At 38.0% G+C, this 22,658-nt stretch overlaps 2 protein-coding genes across 8 annotated transcripts in view; one reads left to right on the plus strand and one right to left on the minus strand.

The window, feature by feature from the left end:
- Nucleotides 1-2,910: 2,910 nt before the first annotated feature.
- On the plus strand, nucleotides 2,911-16,486 carry CDKN3 (cyclin dependent kinase inhibitor 3). 7 transcript variants are annotated; one of them, XM_021004828.2, is made up of 8 exons: nucleotides 2,911-3,010; nucleotides 3,802-3,884; nucleotides 7,498-7,553; nucleotides 10,324-10,368; nucleotides 11,265-11,487; nucleotides 14,274-14,305; nucleotides 14,999-15,099; nucleotides 16,019-16,486. In XM_021004828.2, the coding sequence occupies exons 1-8, from the start codon at nucleotides 3,002-3,004 to the stop codon at nucleotides 16,103-16,105; spliced, it is 636 nt and encodes a 211-aa protein (XP_020860487.1). In that variant the 5' UTR covers nucleotides 2,911-3,001; the 3' UTR covers nucleotides 16,106-16,486. The 7 variants fall into 7 exon arrangements, with proteins under 7 accessions (XP_020860487.1, XP_020860486.1, XP_020860491.1 ...); XM_021004827.2 differs by having other exon boundaries at nucleotides 2,912-3,010; nucleotides 14,996-15,099; XM_021004832.2 differs by having other exon boundaries at nucleotides 2,912-3,010; nucleotides 3,802-3,876; nucleotides 14,996-15,099.
- Nucleotides 16,487-20,960: 4,474 nt separating this feature from the next.
- Nucleotides 20,961-22,658, minus strand: part of CNIH1 (cornichon family member 1) — a 39,360-nt gene continuing 37,662 nt past the window's right edge. Inside the window, exon 5 of the mRNA XM_021004757.2 lies at nucleotides 20,961-21,912. Coding sequence (XP_020860416.1) covers nucleotides 21,885-21,912 — 28 coding nt within the window. The 3' untranslated portion in view covers nucleotides 20,961-21,884. The remainder of the gene's footprint in view (nucleotides 21,913-22,658) is intronic.

Below are 22,658 nucleotides of genomic sequence, written 5' to 3' on the forward strand. Positions count from 1 at the left end.
CCTATCAAATAAACAGTTAAGCAAACTACACTGATGTCATGAAATATTATAATGACTATAGAAGAGCACTGAAAGACATAAACTGGTGTAAAATGAAGTAAATAGAGCCATGAAAACAATGTAAATGGAAACAACAACTATACAATAGAAAATAAATGTTGTAATATCACGAAAAACAAGCTGGGCTCCAAAGAAGAGATATGAGAAAATGCCTCCCCCCACTCTTTTGCAGAGGTTGGGAAGGGGTCTGTGGTTGTGGAACATTACGTAAGTTGTCATATCTTTTCTAATATATTGATTAGTTTTGCTGATTTTTCTTTTCTATCTTTTTCTCCTTCCTTCCTTCCTTCCCTCCTTCTCTCTCTCTTTTGTTCTCTTTCCTCCAGGAAGGAGGAAAGTGAGACATATGAAGGAATGTTTAGGCAATGCAAAAATAAAATATTAATAAAAACTTATTTTATTAAACAAACAAAAAGACATCCTTAGTAACTTTGGAAACAACAGTTTCAGTTAAATGATGAGGTTGGAAGCCAGTTAATAAAGGGTTAAGGAGTAATAGATGAAATGGTGGCAGTGGGTATAGAAACCTTTTTTTTTAAATGAAATTTGGCTAATATAGGGAGGAAAAATAAAAGATGGGGAAAACTTGGGTATGTTTATAGACATGAGGGAAGTAAACTGTTGATAAGGATACATTGAAATACAGAGAGGAAGATAATGGTCGGGGCAATCTTTTGGAAAAGACAGGAGAGAACTGGATGAAGTTATAAGTAGAATGGTTTGCCAGGGTGAGAAAGCAAGGGGATGGTGTCAAGAGTTTTTTGAGTTGGAGAGATGGAAATAATGACCACCATTTTCTCATTTAAATATGAATCAAAGTCCTCAACTGTGAGGAGAGGGAGTGAGGCTTTAGGAGAGAAGATGTTTGGTATACCCTCTGTGAAGAATGAGGTAGAAAATCAATTAGGAAGGAATAAAATGATTTCTTGCTGAGTAGAAGATCCAGTCGACGTTCAATTGCATCCAATTGACTTGACTAAATGAATTCCTCCAAATCCATTGAGCAGCATGGGAGTAGACACAGAAGCAGCAGATACTGCCTCACTAGGTTCTGGGTTTGGCAAGATGTGAGTGGTGATAGGACAAGGGAGCAGAAGAGTAGAAAGCCAAGGACAGTGTGGAGTCAAATTGGTTGAGATTGAAAAAGGAGTGTATGTAGCCAGTTGTAGGGATAAGTGTGTGAAAAAGTATGAAGAGGTGAAAAGATTGAAGGTCGCCCTGAGAAGGATGAAATAGGTTTAGGGAGAGATGGAAAATATAGAAGTATATGAAATTTCAGATTCTTTAATCATGGAAGTAGAACATTTATGGATGATGGCAAAATCAAGGGTGTGACCATTCCTCTGTGCAGCTGAGGTAGGGTGGAAGGCAGAAGAGTTGAGGAGACCGAGGAATTAGGACGTTGGTTAGAGTGACTGAAGGGCCTTCAACATGTATAATGAACTCCTCAATTATTAAGGCAGAAATTGATCTGTAGAAGAAGATTGGGGGGGGGCACATATTAACTTCCTGGAGAAAGGAGACTCTCTGTGTGAGGGTTGGGTGTGGGTATGATGGGGGCGGGGCCCAAGCCAAGATCTTCAGCCCTTTGCCCCAAAAGGAATCTGACTCACAGGCCCCAGACCCTCATCTCCCTTTGAAAGCCTTTTAATCTTATTCAGATGTGCCCTAAAAGAATCCGGCTCCCTTTTGTCTATAGGCCCCAGAAAGGCCTTCTCTGGTCTCAAACTGTTCCTTATCGACTCCCCTTATCTCCTTTTGAAAGTCCCAGCCCCACCTTGATTTTATGCTGATGCCTTTCAAACTTCTGCCTTCCTGTTCCCTCCGTTAGCTATTCCCCATTGTCTATTCAATCTCTAAGACCTCCCCAACTGGAATTCTTACCTAGACCCTTTTCCCAACCCCCTTCTCTGGCCACCCAAAGTTACTTTAGTATTTAAGATCCACCTTGGCCCTCATTCAGATGCGGAGAATCTCAGGCTCACAAGGCTGAGAACCTCTCATGCCCGCTCGTCTTTACCGGCGTCACCTGGTCAATGTGATTTATCACTAATAAACTTTTCCTCTGGCTGAAGAAGATTTGAGTTGAATTCATTCAGCAGGGCCCGGTACTGCCATCTTGGGGTCCCAGCATTTCAAAAGTCCTAGACCTCTTCAGGTGGGGGGAGGCTGATAGATAATTGCTAATAGTTACTTGATTGGCTAACACATTTAAATGGAGGGAATCTCAAAGGAATAGAGCTTGCTTTGGAGTCGGGTAGCGGAAGAGTCTGAAAATGGCAATGTGAATCCTTTCGTCATCACTATGTGTGATGGTTGGGGTTGAGGGCGGGAACATAGTAATGAAATATTACCGGGGAGAGTGGCAGGGATTTCCGTAAAGGAGGGTAGGTAGAATGGAAATTTGTTAACTATGGAATGGAAGTCACAGTAATTTACAGGCTGGACTGGAGCGGGACTTGCTGGGACTAGATTCGATGTGAATAGCTTTGAGGAAAGGGTAGGGGGTTGGGTTGACCCCCAGTCTGCCGACTGTTCGCAAGAGATTGAAGGAGGGTTATACTGTTAGATTTAGAGCGTAAGAGTAAACGAAATTGCTCCCCTCCTCCACAAGAAAACACCCCAACTTCCAATCGGGACTTTGATTCTCCACCAGCATTTCACGCTTAGCCAATTGGCGCTCGAGGAGCAACTACTCCCGCGCGTCTTTCAAAGGCCGAGTGGGAACCAATGAGCAGTGGGAAGCCGAGCCGGCTGTGAGAGCCGGGAGGTAAAATAAAGCAGGGGCGTCTGATTGGCTGTCGGGACATGCCCTTTCCTCACCTCACAGAAGGAAGGGACCAATGAGCTCTCGGAAAGCGGGAGAAGGCGGGCCCTCCGTGGGAAGGCGCTGAAGCTACGTGCTTGACGTCGGGCTCCCGGCAGCCTCGCTGTGAAGGTGATGAAGGGGGTGAGTTTAGCTGCCACGGGGCGGGCGTCCGGCGAGACGAACCCCGCACGGCTGGGCTGATTGGCCGCCCGGAACTCCTCCGCACCTGGTCGTAGTCGCGCCACTCTTTCCCTCACCTCCGGGCACTAGGGGTAGGCAGGGGGGGGCCCTTGGCCCGCCACTCTCCCTCCGATTTCACACTGGTTAACTTTCTGCTCGCCCCGCCGGCGGATTGGCCGCGGACGGGACCCCCGGCTGGGCGGAGCATCCCCCGGTCCCAGGGTCCAGGCTAAGAGAGGGGCGGGGCTCCCGAGGGGGGCAGGGTCGGGAGTGGGGCAGCCCCAGCACGAGGGGCGGGGCCTGGGGAGAGGGGGAAACGAGCCTCCCCTCCGCGCCCCCCCAGCTTGGCCCATTGGGGCTTCGATTTACTGCAGTAGAGTGTCTGTTTCACTTAAGCCTTTAAAAGCCATCTTTGAGAAATCCTACCCCGGAGACCATTTGCATAGGTGAATTTGGTCAGCAGCTGGCGAAAAGGCGCCGGGGTGCAAGCTGCCCGAATGTCCGTGTGCACCTGAGGGCTGCTAACAGCCATCTGTGGTGTCTGGAGGTGATGGTGCCTTGTCAGCGCCCCTGGAGCTGTCCAACTAGTTTCCCAAGTCCATGCCCAGAATAACAGCCTCGGGCCTTCTTTTCCGTTTATGTGACTTTTAAGGACATAACGTCGAAGCAATAATTTTTATGTTGGAAGCAAGCTCTTGCTTTTTGTAACCGCTACACATTTGTCACTTTGGTATGGTTGTTTTCTTTTGAAGCCCAGTACAATGCAGACGAGCGAGTTTGACTCATCAGATGAAGAGCCGGTTGAAAACGAACAGACTGCATTTCAGGTATCATGGTAAGTTGTTATATTTGATTAAAGAAAAGCCTGTGTTTTGTTAAGAACATCCAGTTAAGATTTTGACACGTGACTGCACACGTAATAGAAAGAATGAGGGACCTGGAGTCGGAGAGACCTGGTTTAAATTCTTCCTCTGACCATGGGCAAGAATCATTTAACCTTTCTTAGCTTCATTTCCTTATCCAAAAATTTCACAAGGCCTGTGGTACTTACCTTTCAGGATTCTTCTGAGGGTCAAATGAGAATGTGTAAAATGCTTTGCCAGCCTTAAAGATGCTAGCTAAATTATATTATTATTAACAACACTTTGGAAGTGTAAGGTAATTTGCAAATATATATATTGATTATGAGGAAAAAAACCCCTTCATTTCCCTCCTGTTTTATAATTTAGAAAAAAATAAAGTAGAAGCACATGACAAATAGGAAGCATAGGCAAAACTCTAATTATGCTTATCTCAGTATCTAAATATTTTGATTATTCAGCCATGAAAGATTTTTGCTAGAATAGAGGAGCTGGAAATTTACCAATTTATCATTACAGTCTACCCTATTCTGATGCTTTATTCTGGGATAGAAAACTGGGTTTTTCCAAAATTTTGCCAGTTGAAATAAACTCTAGCTGGAAATAAACCATGCTGGAAAATTCAAGCACAAGCCCAGCTATAGACTGGGCTGTTACTGTTGTCTGAAACATGTTCCACAGCACCTTAAGACTAGCTACATAGACAGGAGTTGTGCTCTGCCTGGGAGAAAAGTGTATATTTGACATCTAATTCCAGCTCTTTCAATTGATCAACATCCTATATATTACTCAGAACCATAGTCAGGACTGGTGGTTGGGAAGGGTATGAGCCACCAGAAAATTCTGCTCTCTGTGGCATATAAGTATTTATTTTTGTGATAGGTCCCATATGTAAAATCTCTAGTTGATAGCCTCACACAGGAGGCTGCTGAATGGAACTGGAGGAAAACTCATAGTCATACTAATTGTGTATGATGAATTATGTATTATAAATTCATGTCATCCAATTTTAACTGAGCCCTCAATGTAGTAAGGTGCCAGTCTTTTATTTCATCTTAACTGATTCCCCATCATTTTCTCCACATAGTACCTTCTCTTCCCTCTTCAGGCCTTCTACACCATCCTCTCTCCCCACTCTCTGATTTGAAGAACTTAATTATTATTTTATTGAAACAACTGAAGCTTTTCTCTTCATTTCAAAACCACTTGACACCAAGCCCCACCTTCTTTTTTTCTAGTGTCTCACAAAAAAACTATCCTTCTTGCCAGGGCCTATGAATATATTTGAATTCATTCCCTTCTCTAACATTTTGCAGCTTTCAGCTCCTCTTTCTCTAAACTTCAGCCTCTTCTTTTCGATTTCTTCCCTTACACATTCAGACATACTCTAAGGCTCCCTAGTCCTTAAAAACCGTCACTAGGCCCTCATGTTATCATTCTGTATCTCTTTTCACTTTATCAGCTAAACTCTTTGAAAAGGCTGTCCGTACTTACTGCTTCCATTTCCTCTTCTCTCTCCCATTCCTCAACATTTTGCAACCTAGCTTCTAACCTCATCATTCCACTGAAACTGCTGTCCAAAATTCCCAGTGATCTCTCAATTGCTAAAGCTAATGGTCTTTTTTTTTCGGTCTTAATTCTTCTTGACTTTTCTGTTACATCTGACACTGTTGACCATTCTTTGTTTTATCCTGGATGCCCTCTTTTCTCTGGGGTTTCATACTACCACTGTCTTCTGTTTCTCCTATTTGTTTGAAAGCTCCTTCTTGGTCTTCTTTGCTCACATCTCCTAACTGTTTCTATATTACCAAGGTTTGGTCCAAGGCCCTGTTTGCTCTCTACATCCTCTATCAGTTCCCCTTGATTTTTCTTTATCTATGTAGATGAGTCATTATTTTTCCTCCCAAATCCACTCCTCTAATAAACTTTGCATTTCTGTTGAGGGCACATTTTTCTGGTCTCCCAGGTTCTCTTCTTTGGCATTATCCTAGACTCCTCATTCTCCCTCACACTACCTCCACAACATCTCTTGAAATCAACCTGTTGTCTCTATTTACTAGGCTTTCCATCTTATTTTAGGTCCCCTCACTGACTCCTAATTGGACTCCCCGTCTAAAATACCTTCTTCACTGCAGCTCATCCTACACATTGTTGCCAAAATAATTTTTCTTAAGTCCAGATCTGACCATGTCACTTTCCTACTCACAGTCAACCTTAGGGGTTCCCTGTTGTCTCTAGGGTAAAATATAAACTACTGTGTTTAGCTTTTAAAGACCTTTATAACCTATCCCTAATTTGTCTTTTTCAGACTCATTGGACATTTCTCAGACCAGTTGCCTTTCTGGTTTCTCACACATAACACTTCATCTTCTATCTATCTCTGTGTTTTTGCACTGGCTGTGCCGCTATGCTTGGGATTCACTCTCCTCAACTTCCCAGAGCCTAACAAAGTGTCTGATACATAACAAGTGCTTAATAAATGTTTTTTGATTGAACACAATTTGCATACTAGACTTAAGGAGCATAAATGCCTTGTCTTGGATCTCCTTATGATCTGTTAGCAATAAGATGACATAGATCTTTATGGTATATGTGAAGCCTTTGTAGGGCAGCTAGGTGGCACAGTGGGTAAAAGGGCTGAGCCTGGAGTTAGGAAAACCCAAGTTCAAATCCAGCTCCAAACAACTTACTAGCTGTGTGACCCTGGGCAAGTCACTCAACCCTCTTTATCTCAGTTTCCCCATCTGTTAAGTGAGCTGGACAAGGAAATGGCAAAAAACTCCATATCTTTGCCAAGAAAAGCCCAAAAGGGGTCACAAAGAGTTGGGTACAACTGAAACCTAAACAACAACAAAGCCTTTGTAGACCGTGTTACAGGTAAAAACCTATTTATAGCAAGTACAGCAAAGAAGGGACCCTATATTAAAACTGGTACAAATGCAAATGTTACTAATAGTGCTTTGATACTGTTATGGCTGGTTCTCTACAGCCATCAATCCTGTCAAACAAATGTTTTCTTTAGTCCCTTTCCACTGTCCCCTCTTTACAAGTGAAAGCACAACAGCTGTGTGGTGTGCTTTTGACTTTGTAAACAAAGCGGCAAAAAAAGTTGACCTTCTTTTGACTTACTCTTAAGTAGCAATTAACTTTCAGTTCCAATAGCATCTTCATATGTTCTAACCATCTAAAACAAACTTTACTCCAGTTCCTAATATATCCCCCCCAAAACCAGGAGCTAAGAAGAGGTAGGTATACATCTCCCACTTTCCCCCTTGGTCTTTAGTTTTCCTTGCCCGTTTGCTGTGGACAGGCTGTACGTTAGTTGCTAATGATAACTACAGTACCTGCACGCTATCCACCAGAGAGAGCAGAATTTCCAGGTACTAAAAATAAACAAACTGATAAGTACTTGCTGTGCATTTAAATGGCTAATTTAAAAAATGCTTTAAAAAGTATAAAGCATTTAATCACTCTAGACTTTGGTTATGATGAACACAAGTTATTTTTATTATCTGGATGCTTTAACATATACATTTAAATTTTTAATATTTCTAACAATAACAGCCAACAATTTTTATTTCCTTTTAGGCTACCCTTATCCCTTGTGAATTGTTCTCAGTTTCTAGGTCTATGTTCTCTTCCAGGTGGGTAACACTGCAGCTAGATTTCTACTGATACCATTAAAGCAGTTTTCTATTATTAGTTAATCTCTATTGGTTATTCGCCATATCGAACACTGGAGGAATTTTGTATATTACAATTTTGCTCTTATGCAGAGAGTTATATGTTTACTTTGAGGAACTGCAGTGATGGAGGATAATGAGAGACTACATACATACATGTATCCCTCAGATTCTCCCAGTTCCAGTTACAGCTCTATGAAGCCCAGGAAAAGCTGCAGATGTTGACTGAAAAACAAGCAAAAAACTGAAAGGCAGGAAGATGTAGACTTGACTGAGTGAGAACCACACTGTGCCCCAAAGGACACAGGAGTAGGAAGTTGATGTTCTTTCCAGGCTGGGATGAAGGCCCTGAGCAGCCATTTCTGGTGCTCATTTTTAAGACTTTGGAGCTATATTTGTCTTGTCCTCAAAGAATTTATGGAATAGTAGAGAAGCTTAGACAAAGCTTATGGAAATTGCCATTTATAAGGATTATTAGAGTTCTCAGAACTTTACAGGTTACCTTAGATCATTTCAACTCTGGAAAAATATCTTGAAAAATATTGATTTAAGTTGGGTTTTTAAAAGATGCACTTGGATTTTTTTTAATAGATTAAAAGAACTGTAATTTTTAGAAAGCCTATGACCAGTGTGGAGGGTAAATCATTTCAGTAGAGCTGTATCATATTAAATGATAATTCAACTGTAAACCAAAATATGAGTCTTTCTCTTCTACTGGTTTCCTCTGAGCTATCTCCAACCCTGCGATCACAGGCTCCTCTGGTATAACACATAGAAGAACTCTGGATTTGGAGTTAGAGGAGATTTGGATTAGAATCCTAAATCTGCTGCTTTCTACTTATATAACCTTGGGCAAGTCACAGCCTCTTACTGCCTTAGTTTCTTTATTTGTTAAATGAAGAAGTTGTTGGACTAGATGATTTTTAAGCTTTGAGCTCTAAAACCTATGATCATTACTTTTCATCACTCTTATCCCCTCAATTGTGCCTTTCGCCTATTTGTTTTTTGATTCTCTTTGGTCTTAAATCATTCAGTCCACTTTCCCTTTCATCTAGACCAGTGGTCTCCAAACTCTAGGGTGTACAATCCTATCAAAAAAAATTTTTAAGCATGAATCCCAAATGTATATGCAATTCTACACGTTACAATAATACACTAGTAATTGTGTAGCCTAGAAAATACAAAAATAGCTACTTTAATAAGGTGATATAAAGATGAAATTATAATGTTATTAAGATATTTATTGGTCCAAAAATGTTCTGCTTTTCCCTAAATTATTATTAATAATGGTATTTTTGATGAAAGCAATTGTGATTGAATAGGCCTTATTATTTTTGAAAATTCTAGTTGAAGAACAACAAAAAGTGTTTATTATGAGCCAGACACTGTGCTAGGCCCAGGAGATAGAAAGATGAGGTAAAAAGCTCCCAGGGCTTTAGGAGCTTGCATTCTAATGGCAAAGACAATATGCAAATAACTACGTACATCAGATATATACAGGGAAAACTGGAGGTAATCTCAGAGAGAAGGCATTAGGACTGAAGGGAACCATGAACAGCCCCTTTCAGAAGGAGGGATTTAAGACTTGAAGGGAGCCAGGGAAACCGGGAATTGGAGGTGAGGAGAGAGAACATTCCAATTCAGGGGGACAGCTAGTGAAGAGGTTGGGATATGGAATGTCATGTTTGAGGAACAGCAGCAAGGAGACTAGTATCTACTGGACTCTAGAGTACAAGGAGGGGAGAGTGTGGTGTAAAAGACTGGAAAGGTAGGAAGGGGCCAGGTAAGGCAAACAAGATTTCATATTTAATCTTGGAAGTAATAGCCACTGGAATTTATTGAGTTGGGGGAGGGGGAGGGAATAACATGGTTAGTCTTGTGCTTTAAAAAATAATTTTGTGAGCTGAATGGAAGATGGCGTGAGAACATGTGGAGTGAAGAGAGGATTTTTCCAGTGCTTCATGTACCCAAGTCAAAGTCTAACACACATAGAAAGGGTAAGATTAGGAGTGAAGTTAGGTTATTTGCATGATAACAAGTAAAAGGAGAGGCAGTATCTTTGTGTTGTAGGAAAACCCTGAGATTAGATATTGCAAGGAGGGTGTGATTTAGCCCAGTTTTCCTATACTCAATTGGTTGGCCTTGGATTATACCATTGAGGTGGTGGAGTAATCAGTTTGGAGACAAGTTTGGAGACAAGTTATCAAACTACTGAACATTCTGGTTTAGATTCATTACTTAGCCTGTACTCACAAATCCAAGGTATTGCCCTCACCACCATCCTAGGCTTCCTACTATATCTATATTTATCTATATCTGTCTTTCTAGTACTATTACATTGTCCTTGCCCCAAATTCTCCCATGTCTTTTCATTGGCCCATCTTAATCTGATCCCACCTTATCTGCTGATTTTGAACCATCCATTGAAGCCAGTCTCATTATTCCATTCCCAAATGCTTCAGATTATTTTTGAGAAAGTGCTATTTCAAGCCCAAAGCTATGTAATTATTTGGAGGGACATGACATAGATCAGACCTGTTGAAAATAATCCTTTAGGTATTGTTCCCCTTCATTAACTTTTAATATATATATTAAAAAACCTTTTAAAACGAGCAATGCTAAATGGTTAGTATTTTACTTAAGTGTTAATTTAAATCTTGTTTTTTAAACCAAGACTGTCTCTGATCACTGTAACTCACTTTTCCCTATTTGCCTTCTTAACCTACTGTAGGTTGTAAATTTAAAGATGTTAGGAGAAATCTCCAAAAGGACATGGGTAAGTGTTACCTGATATACTATTCACTTCCACATGCAAAGTATTTATATGTGAAGAGGAAAAATGTACTGGCAGAGTGTTTTCTTTTATCTTTACATAAATAAGAATACCTCATAGCAGTGTCTTTAACAGAAGCTGTTAAGATTTTTATGAGGAATCAAACAATTGACATTTAGGGAAGGGGGTATCAAAGCTGCAGAAATTGAAAACACATCAAAGATTTAACTTCGTGCACACACCCAGGTGTAGTTCCTTTTCTTTGATGTGGTACTTAACATCACATAGAACTACTTTCATGGCAAAATGTGTTAACAATAGAATAATGAAAAACTGTACTCTCCATGTTTTTGAACAGGAACACTGTTTTTCATAGGCATTGTAGTAGCAGAACTGAAGCACTAAAAGTTAGAGGCTGTCTTAAGTCAGAGGTGTAGTCAGAAGTGTCCAGAGGTGGCCAACTGAGAAGCCAGTAAGCAAACATGATGAAGCACTCACTATATGCCAAGGAAAGGCAAACACCTGTTACCCCTCATACACTGCATAAAATCCACTTCAGCTGGTCAGTCTGCTGTCCTTTGTAAACAGCGCTCCATGTCCTGTCTCTGTACTTTTTCACTGGCTCTCTCCCATGCCTCTGATGCTCTCCTTCCTCATATTCACCTCTTTGTTTTTCAGGACTGAATTCAAAACTTACCTTCTACAGAAGGCCTTTCCTGAGATTACCTTCCATGTCCTTCTGTATCTCATTATATACCTAGTTACTTTTTTTCCCCCAATAGAGTGTGAATTCATTGAGAAGGATTGTGTTTGCCTTTCCTACTTCTGGTCATTTGGAACTTGTCTTCCGTGTGTTTGACATTTAACAGTAATCTTTTATGTGTCTGGTCTGTTGGCAGAAGAACTAAAGAACTGTGGCATACAAGATATATTTGTGTTCTGTACCAGAGGCGAGCTGTCAAAATACCGGGTACCAAACCTTCTAGACTTGTATCAGCAGCATGGAATCATCATTCACCACCATCCCATCCCAGATGGAGATACTCCTGACATAGACCGATGTTGTAGAATCCTACAGGAACTTGCAGTCTGTCTTGAAAATAACCGGAAAACCTTAATACAGTACGTTCTGTTTTTCTTCATGTCATTTATGTAAATGCTTCGTCAAAATAGATTTCATAAGGTCAGTCAGTAAATATTTATTAAGTGCCTTCAAAGTGCCAAGCACTGTGTTAAGTGCTAATGATACAAAGAAAGGCAAAAAACAGCCCCTGAGAGAGACAAACGTTCAAACCACTGTGTGCAGACAAGCTGTATACAGGATTAATAGGGGAAAAAAATCAACAGAGAGAAGGTACTAAAATTAAGAAGGTCAGGAAAGGCTTCCTGTAGAAGGTGAGCTGGGATGGAAACTTGAAGGAAACCAAGGAAGTGAGTAGGTAGAGTTAGGGAGAGGATTCTAGGCATGAGGGACAGAGAGAAAATGTCCATGCCCAGAGCTGGAACATGAACTATCTTGTTCAAGGTATAGCAAAGAGCCTCATGTCATTGGATTGAAGAATACATGGAGTGGGAAGGGTACTATAAGGTGTGAGAAACTGGAAAAGGGGTGGGGTGGGGAGGGAGGTTTTGAAGGATTTTGAAAGTATTTCATATTGGAGGTGATAGGGAGCCACTGGAATTTTTTAAGTGGGAGGGATGATACGCTTAGACCTGTGCTAGGTTACAGTTCAACCAATCCTGGTTTCCTTCTGTTTTGGAAGAGAAAATAGTTAGATTTGAGAATGTTCTAAAATTTGCTTGCTTTTTTTAATTTTAGTCCTTCCCTCTGCTTTTGAGCTTTAGTGAAAATTAAGAACGTAACAAAGGATACGGTATCCCTCATTAGTAACACATACAGTAACATCTCACTGTCCAGCTGGACTTTTTCCAGTGTGACATATTTACATTCCAAAATGTCAGACTTGTAAGTTAGAAAAAAAAAAGCATCGGGCATCAAGATAATAACACCCAAGTAATCAGTGATGACAGTAGCAGAAAAGAGGCTGCACATGACATGATGTGATTGGTTGTTTCACCAACACATAATGAAAGGAATGCTTTCATTGTCTGGCAATGGCTTATTCAGGTCAAGCTGCTATTGTAAAAGCCAAGACGGCTGGGAGCTACAACAGGGAAAGAAATAAAGGGAAAAAAGGGGGAAGGTGTTTGTAGGGGGGAAGAAATCAGCAAAGATAATGTGCAGCAGAAGCAGTGGTGGGAATTAATATTAGGGCATTAAGAAGTGGCAGCAGAACAGAAAATGAGTGCTGCCCATCTGAGGATAGCATTATTGTGCCATATGAAATAAACTGCACAGTTGTTCTGCAATTCTTGACAGTATAGTGGCAAGCTACATTAATCCTATCTCTGGCCCAGGGCTGCTTGAAAAGGTCTAGCATTACTGTATTGAGTCAGAAGGACCCGAGTTCAAATCCTGGGCAAGTTACTTAACCCCGACTGCCTCACCGAAAAGAAAAAAAAAGAGAGCCAGAACTAGGTTCTGGTCTAGTCCATACCAACTAGCTGTGCATCCTTGAGCATGTTTATTAACTGAGTCTGGGTCTGTTTATTAATCTGCAAAATGAGATGTGACTTCTCTAAAATCTTTTCCATCACTAACATTTCTATTATTCAATGAGTCACCAAGCATTTATTAAGCACTCAGGATACAAAATCATTTAGCTGGGCAGCCTCATCTCTCAACATCGCAAAACGCTGCCAACTGCAGTTGACCTGGCCAAGTGTTACAATGTGGTGATACAGTATTAGATGTCCTCACAAACTGCTAAACAAAAATTCTGCAAAATAATTGTACTTTCGTCATTCCACCTTCAGGAGGAATGGGCAGATTACAAACAAATAAGCGACTTGTTCAAGAAATCAAGTTCCAGGCCAGCTCTTTTCCTCTGCTGCACACCATCAGCCATCCACTGCCACAACTAGAGTACAAGTAATGATAACATTGTGTTCTACATACATATCTCATTTGATTCTCACAATAGCTCTGTGATATTAGAGCTAGTATCCCTATTTTGCAGAGGAACTGAGGCTCAGAACTGTTCAATGTTTTGCGTACAATTTGGAGCTAGAAAGCATGAGGCCAAAACTGATCCTGGGTCCTTCCTGACATCAGGACCAATGTTATTTTTACTGCACACGGCTTCTTTTGATCCATGCCATGAGAGTCTGAAGAAAGCAGGAAGATATTAGATTTTAGAAAGATTTCTACCAGAAAAGTTAAAATAACATTCTGGTGTGCTTTTGAAGTATTAAAATGAATTTTCCCTAGAATGTTCATACTTGGAATAGTTTATTTTCTTATATTATCTAAGTTCATTATTGCTGTGTAAGTCTGCATTTATTCCACATTCACTAAAGCAGGGTTTAGATAAAATTTTAGGTATCAAAGAAATTACTGAAATGTAGTTTATGTCTACCTGTTATACAAAATTTAGAAATGTGTTTGATTCCTAGGAGGCAGACCTTTAGAAGGCTAATAAATAAAACTCCTCTGTCCTTCAACCTCTAGATGTACTTAGAAGTTCTACATTTTTCCATCTTGGAGATAATTTATCATGGAAAGGGCTAATAATTAAAAGATCTGGGTCTGTTATTAGCAATGTAACCCTGGGCAAGATACAACAGCTCTGGGATTTCTCAAAAGAAGGGTTTAGATTATTGCTAAGTTCCTTTTCAGCTGTGAAATTGTATAAGCTGATAATTAAAGTGTTTGCTGTTTTAAAAAAAAAATGCTAAAAAGAGGAAAAAAAAACCAAACCCAACCCCTCCATATTTGTCTTTACTTTTGGTACAACTAAAGATCACCCACAACTGGTACAAACCCCTAAATTTTATTTCCTTTTCAGTTGTTATGGAGGACTTGGGCGATCTTGTCTTGGTAAGGAAAAATTTTCTCTGTCCACGTTAAATGTTTAAGTAAAGTAGCCAAATTACTGTTTCTAAGCTATGTTTTTGATACTACACCAAAATAAAACCAAAACTTAGTGTAAATCTAAAAGAATATATTTAAATCCTGAACTTGTAACACCCTAAAAGCATGGGAGATTCCATGTTTACACCACATGCTTACTATAGCCTTACACATACATAAATATACACACACAGGAGTCTGGCTGCTGGATAGAATGATGGGCTTGAAGTCAAGATGAACTGAATGCAAATTCTACCTTTAACAGTATGGCCCTTAACAAGACTTGGCACTTAACTACTAAGTCATAGGTGGTGAGCTACCAAGTAGAATTCCCACATTGGGAAGTAAGGAATTCATATATACTTTAGGTATTCTTAAATATATAATATACACTACTCCCCTCCTCCTATATATTAAGTATGTAGGCTTATTATATAAAAGATATAGTAAGCTTTAGAGTTCATTTGTCAAAAATGGCCATCTAGGTGTGTTTTAAAAATAATTTAACATTTTCTAAATGGCTTCAGTATTGTTAAAATAGTAGAAACAAAATAGCAAGTAAACTTTGACAAGGTGCTGTTATATAAAATAATTAAATGTTCTCTTCTGTATATCTAGTGACACTATTGTTCAAATTTTTGTACTATTTTAAAATAGTAGCAGCTTGCCTCCTACTGTACTTATCTGATACGGTATCACCGCAGCAGGCAATTGACAGCCTTCGAGATTTAAGAGGATCTGGGGCCATACAGACCATAAAGGTAATTATAATTTGTTCTTTTTGGATATTTGGGATGAGATTAGGTGAGAATATTAACAATATGATGGAGGCCTAGTAAATAAGAACAGTGCTTTCAAAACAATATTTAAAGTTAAGTTTACATGTAAATATAGCATTAATGTTCCAAGGAATCATAAAATTTCCCACAAAAGAATTAAAAGTGTACCTTAACTCTTCCCATTCTGGGATTGGATCATCTCACCTTTTAGACTGTTGTTAAAATATTAGGCCCGTGGGGCAGCTAGGTGTCGCAGTGGAAAGAACACCGGCCCTGAAGTCAGGAGGACCTGAGTTCAAATCCAGCCTCAGACCAAACACTTGACACTTACTAGCTGTGTGACCCTGGGCAAGTCACTTAACTCCACAATTGCCTTAAAAAAAATTAGGCCCTTAAAAACTTGGAGCAGAGAAATATTTCTTTTTGTTTAAAATGTCTTCTCTAGCTCCTGATGAACTAAAGATCCTGTTTATGTCACCAAAGTGTGGTTTAACAGGTGACCTTATCAATATTTAAAAGCAATGGTGATAATCAATTACTCTAGGTCTTCTAATTTCTCTATAATTTTTTCATCATGCTGTATAACAGCCTGTAATAGACATCTTGGAGAGGGGCATGTCAAATTTTATTTTATTTGCTGGTGAAAGTTGCTTATCCTTCTTTCTTCAGCCAGTTTGCATGAGGTGGTTGGGAAGGAGCAGTATTTGATGCCAAAAGAGCTACTAGGCTGGGATTTTTTATAAGTATTAGTGTTCTGCCACCTTTGTCTCAGGGACTGGGGCTAGGGAGACTGAAGCTGCCTTTTAATACGAAGTTACCTTGACTGTTTCTAGCAGTGTAAATATTTTATTTAACTGGCTTTATACAAGGTACTGCAAAGTAATAATTCTGTTTTTTCCAGCAATATAATTATCTCCATGATTTCCGAGACAAACTGGCTGCACATCTGTCAACAAGAGACTCAGTATCAAGATCTGTATCTAGATAAAGAACAATATCAATTTACCACACATAAATAAGATCCTTTCTGAACTTTTATATAGTCGTCATAAACTGTTAGCAGTATAACCGATTCAAATGAGAACATGCCTGTACAGATACATCCCTAAAGCTGTTTTTTGACAGTTTTCATTTCGTCTTCTTACTTGGGGATATTAGATGCATAAAAATGTCCTTCCTGTAAATGGGCCTCTTGTCTGTTTTATATGGGTACTGTATTGTAAGACTGCATTCAACATCATTTAGATATTTGTCATGTAGTGCTAACTAGTAAGACTTGAAGTCTTCCTGGCCCCTGACATCACTATGTAGTGCGTGACTACAAGAAGACTACCTTGGTTCTTGATCAATAAAAATCAGTTGTTTTTAATGGTCTGTATCCTGATTTACTTAATTTGTCTGTTTTTTCTCTCTACGTACTGCCCCAGCTGAATTCCTTTCACTTACTTTTCTATTTTCAACCTTTAAAATTATATGTATATCAGTTTTCTTTAATGATCTTAACTGTAATTGCTTCCTGTTGATTTTAACCAACCTAGACTGAATCACATATATTAAGAAAATCTAACCTAATTTAGCATCCCTTCTCAAACCAATAAAGAGGTGTCCTGTTTTAAATTATGCTCCCGAGAATACCCCAAACTGTCCCATGAACTTTAGACAAGGAAGACAACATTCAAGATAACTTATTTAGCTATCGGCAGTGATACCATACTCTAGGGTACTGATGTGTCTCCAAAGTATAATGAGTTTCCACTGTACTTTCACACTGAGAGACTCCAAAGGAAATCTTTTTCTATCAAATAATCTAACAACTAAAGCATATTTTACTGCTGGAGTAATTATAGTACTTCAAAGAAGTGCTTCAAAATGATTATCAGTGTTTTCAAGAACTGTAAACCACAGAACCTGTTCCATGACACAAAACTCATATTAATGTCTCTTTTAGTTAATTAGAAAGTCAACTCCTAGTAGTACTAAGGAATATATAAAAAAGTATGTATCCCATTAGTATCCAAGTGAAAGTCCTAGAAACTAACATTACTATCTCAAACCACACATTATTAAAAGGACATTTTTCAACACTGAAAGTTCAGAAGTAATAAAATAGCACAGACATTTTATGAGAAATCCCATTCTGCAATCCGAATAAAAGTGCAACCTAAACAAACTTTCTAACATCAAAGAGTTTTGAATCTTGAGTTTGCTCTCACATGTTAGAAATTATATGGCCAACTCTTCTATTCAGGATAACAGAGGAAGGTTAACTAAGCTCACCTAAATACTCATTGTTATATCTAAGTTTTCATTTAAATGCCATTTTAACACTTGTAGAATCCACTTCACTAAATTATTTTAAACAGTAGACATCATTTTCAGTATAATAGACAAGATAAAAGAAACTCATTGCTTCAAATACTGCAAGGAAATGTAGTTAATGTATGGCATGACAGTTGGAGGAAATATTTTCTCTGCCTGATCTTGGGTGAAGGAGTTCATTATGAATGACACAGCCAAAATGGGAGTGGGGAGGTGGGGAGAGAATAGAAAATAATCTGGAAGATTCTGATAATCCACAAACCAAAGAAGTAACTACATTTTAAATTAATAGCTTAATGTGCCAACAGAGGATGCCATTAACATAAATAACACAAACCACAAATACTTTGTGACAGTTTTTATTAAATATACAAATGCAGAATAAATCCATTGGGCTGTAAGGACCAATCTTAAGTGCATTTTCTTTGGTCACATATAAAATCTTGTAAGGTTAAAACTTGATAATTTTAAGAAAACAAGCAAAATGCCAAAATAAACTATTTTGTCTTGTCAGTCTTAATGACTTAGCTCTTACTCCAGCATATTACTTGATTGCACCATTACTTCCAGAACAGAAGACAAGAAAATTGTAACCAAGGAAAAGTAGATTTTATATATAGAAAAAACAAAACCAAACCAAACCCGATAATTTAAACTTAAAATCTGAAATGCCAATTCTGAAATACGTCTAACTATATTTAAATGAAAACTTAGTTACAATGAACACTACAAAAACCACCAGCGCTTCTGAAGTGACATCATTACTACATTGTAGCAGCACCACAGTTAATACTGTTTTCCAACTCCCAACAAACCAAATGCCAGAGTTAAAATTTGGTGAGTAATGCTATATCCTTAGTCTAATTAAAACAAAAACAGTATCTTTTATAAAGACAGAGTCACCTGAAATAGTAATAGCTATAAAAGCAGAAGAGAACCCTGCTTTTCCCTCAATACAAGCTATGATTATATACCGATTCACTGAGATTTATTAATACCAAAATATTCTTTGCACAGTAGTAAACAAGCATAATACTAATACTAAAGAGCTTGTTTCTGGTAAAATAACTTAGAAAATTATTTCACTTTTTACAACTGGTGTAAAAAGCTGCAAAAAATTTAAGAATGAGTATCTCAAACTACTAGTGGTACAGTTATCAAGATTTTCTTCCCCACTAAAATGATTATTGCTATGTCAAAATATAGTTGGTTCATCAGTGCTTCTGAATAACTTGCAGTTTTACTGTACAGTTTCTTGCCAGACGCACAATGTTTATGGAAAGAGCAGAGATACCAAATACGTGGATTTACAATTTTGTTAAATTTCTTGATACAAAGTGTCCAAACCAACTGAAAATCTGCTACTGTATGCAGGATTTCCTAGGTACACTCTACTGTTAACTTACATCAAAACTGATGCTCAACAAACACTGCATTTGCAGAGAAGCCAAGGGGAAGGGAGGCTCTTCTGTGTGCCTAAGGTGTTACATTTCTATACCTGTATTTCAACTTAATTGTATTTGATTGTAACATTAAAAATCTGACATTTACAAAACGTGTTGATGTGAGGATGCTTGGGGTGGGGAAGCCAATGGTAAAGAAGTATTTTCTATAGGAATCGCAAAGCTGCTCTAAACAGATGGCTCACACACTGAAAGGACCCTGCAGATAGGTTTCAGATAAACCTGTACCACTGCTGGATTATGGCTTATGGCTTCTTTATGAATCTGTGACTCAAAACCAAGGCTACATTCTCTGGATGACAGCTTAGAAAATGCTTAAATAATAGCCCTTTAGGGACAAATCTGTTTGACTAAATAGACCTAACTCAAGATTTCCTGGACACCTGCTGATACATGACACATGTTAAAAAGTAGTACGGCTGTCCTCATGTTTCCTTCCCCTTCAAAGCGTTCACACCATTTGGAAGGGACTTTGTTACTTTAACTATAGCCAGAAAACATCCTTTATCTATATCACCTCTCACTCCATCCCCCCACAGAAAAACACAAACAACCCCAGGTCATAAACAACATGTTGGGGGCAGAGGGAGAGGTAATCCTATTTTGTGTGTAAAATATCTTAGCATTTGTACATACATACATTTTTCCAAAAGCATACTTTCAACAAATGGACATGACAGCTGAACAGTCAAGGACTTATGGCCAAATATGTTATGCAAGACATCTACTTGAACATAATCTGTTACATTTACATCAAAAAAGTATTACTACTCCCTGCTGGACAGAAATAAAAAATAACATCACTATAAGATGTCCCAAAATTTTTAGTACAGTTTAAAGCTATTTAAGCTTAAAACTGCACTAAAGCTAAGTCTTTTGGGGGCATCTTGCATATCATCTTTGGGGCATATTTGTAGATAAAAGTATGATCGTGTTCTTATTCAGAAACAAGATGTACCTATATTAGGAAAAACCTTTTATGTTTTTTTAGGTTAAGCAGAATTAAAATTATAAATTACTTTTTATGGGGCAGCCAGGTGGCGCAGTGGATAAAGCACCAGCCCTGGAGTTAGGAAGACCTGAGTTTAAAACCCGCCTCAGACTCTTGACACTTACTAGCTGTGTGACCCTGGGCAAGTCATTTAATCCCAATTACCTCTCAAAAAAAAAGTATTTTTTATTTAAGTTTCTTACGAAATTTGATTCTGTTAAATAAGGTAACAAATCTGAATATTGGAGATAAACCAAATAATACCAGAAAAAGCCACTGAAGTACTTTAAACCCAATGAAACAGCAGCTTAAAATTCATGACATTGCAGAATTCAACATATTTTCCTGTAGCTTGGAAAATTATCATTTATCATTTGCTTTTTACTGGAAGAGACTGGGGAAAGACATACCAAAACTATAAAAGATAGGAAAGAAAGAATAAGGTCACAGATCTGATATCTCAAAATATTATTTCTGCACATAGACAAACAAACTCCCAGTATTCTAACCACTCTATCCCAAATGGGTATGATAGAATTTTAAAACATTATTTCATTTTTTAACCATATAGGAAGTAGCATCTGCTTTAAGAAAACTTTATAACAAAATGTTTACAATTGACAAAAAAAATCCACTTCATTTTATGAAAAAGTAAAGTTGTATTTCTTTTAACGTGTTCAAATAACTTAGGCTATTTAAAACTCTAAGAAGTCACTCTATATACATTTGCCTCAACTTTCTGATGCCAGTTAAATCACAAGGCCATTTCCTAAAACTTGAAGCGACTATGATTTATAAAAACCACTACAGAGGAGAAGGCAGCAATCTAGATAAAAGAATTTTACCAGAAATCCATTTATTTTAAAAAGAAAACCCTTTAAAAAATTTTAAAAGTGCCATTTTAACCCTCAAATGAATGGGAAAAAATAACAATTTCATGAATCTGTCATATAAAACACATACCACTAAAATGGCAAAAGAAAATCAAGGATTAGTGTGCTTAGAAATCTTAAATGTCCCTTTCAGAGTCAGGAATGAAATATAAAAACAAAAACAAACATAATACTGGATTAAAAATATAACTAATATGTGTTTATTGTAGTTGTAGATTAAGCAAGACTTTTATTGTATTGCACTAAGGAATAGCAGGGTAGTTAAACAATGTTCTCTCTCATTTTCTGTTTTGAACATCTAAGGTATAAATTGCAAGTCCTTAAGAATATCTTTTATCGCTAGATTGTAACAATAATTGGAATACCGAATTTCTTACTAAGTGACTGCTACAAATGAAAACATTTAAAATTACTTTAAATGCATTCCAAGATAATTCAGTATATATTCTCAACAGATTCACTTATGCTTAAGAATTAAAGTATATGAATTTTATGGAACTATTATGGGAAATTCCTAGGTCATGCAATATATAGGGCTAATATTTAAATGTTAAAAAAAAATCCCACCATCCTTACATCTGCAAATATATCCATGTAATCTTCTACATGATATATGAAGAAACTTTTGAGGCTTTCCACAAGGTCACATATACAAAGTTTTTAGTCCTTCAAAAGCACTTGATCTCTACAGCTAGTTTATAACCAGTCAGTATTTTAATAAAACCAAAATAAGCTACTACAAGCTCCTGTAAACAAAAACTTTCAACAGACTAAGGACAGTCAGTAATTAATACAATTATTCAGAAAATTATGGCTGTTCCTAGGGAGTACAAATTCAAACCTGTCGATACCAGAGGTAATCATTTTATACTCATTTTTATGTAATTTCATTTAATTTCTTTGTCTAAGCATAACATATGAAAACAGTCTTTCCACAAATCAAAAACGTGGAAACATTTTAAAAATAAGTAGTCTTTTTTTTTTAAAGTAACTGATCATGTTCCATATGCTAATCTTGGAAACAGGTTCTTGTTGGATAGAATCCTTTCACTTTGTGGCTTTTGCATGCACTTAACTGGACTGAGTCTGTTGTATATCATCTTAAGAGCTCACCAAAACATAAATCATGCTGAAAAGAAGAAGAAAAACACTGTTAACATAAAGCAATTTGTTCCCAATCGTGAACATTAATGGCAACAAACAAGTATTCCTCATTGTACAGCAAACCAAAGAGGGTAAAACTGCTCAACAGAGGTAGAGCAGTACCCCTATTGTAGTGGTTCTCTACTTCCTCAAATTTCAAGTTATAACAGCACTTAAGGATAGACATGGGCTTAAACACCAGTCTGAAAGAAAACTCAAGAGCTCTGCTATTTCATCTGAAAAGGGAATTCTTCATGAGAAAACATGAGTCCTCCTGAAAAGCTACTAGGCAGCAACAGCTAAGCTAAAGGGACCAAAGAAAAAAGGGAATTTCCTGCCCAGGTAAAGTCACAGGAGGTGTTCAAGCGGACGCTAGATGAGTATGTGTCAGGGAAGTTGTGAAAAGATTTATGACCTCTAATGTCCTTTCTAGTTCTAAGATTCTCTAAGTCTCATTGTGAATTTACCTTTAATATGATGTAAAGAGGGACTCAAATTGTACCAATTTTATAATGCAATTCACAAACTCTTTGCAGGAATACTTCTACAGTAAAGACACCTCGATATTTACTGAAAACCTATATTCACTTTCACAATGCTAGGAACTTTTCTTTCAGATGTTAGTCTGCTATGTTCTTCATGCATACAACTATGGTGTGCTATATTTTGCAAAGAGAAGCATGAATCTAGCCTAAAGGTACACTTTTTTTCCCAAAAGGAATAAAGAGAAAT

The sequence above is a fragment of the Phascolarctos cinereus genome, unplaced genomic scaffold, assembly GCF_003287225.1.
Source record: "Phascolarctos cinereus isolate Bilbo 61053 unplaced genomic scaffold, phaCin_HiC Scaffold_3;HRSCAF=262, whole genome shotgun sequence".
Taxonomy (NCBI): domain Eukaryota; kingdom Metazoa; phylum Chordata; class Mammalia; order Diprotodontia; family Phascolarctidae; genus Phascolarctos; species Phascolarctos cinereus.

Bases quoted from the DNA above. Each gene is read 5' to 3' on its own strand.
- CDKN3 (XM_021004827.2), top strand. The intron at 3,885-7,497 runs GTAAGTTGTTAT...ATTTCCTTTTAG, and splicing joins ACTGCATTTCAGGTATCATG to GCTACCCTTATCCCTTGTGA. The intron at 15,100-16,018 runs GTAATTATAATT...TGTTTTTTCCAG, and splicing joins GGGCCATACAGACCATAAAG to CAATATAATTATCTCCATGA.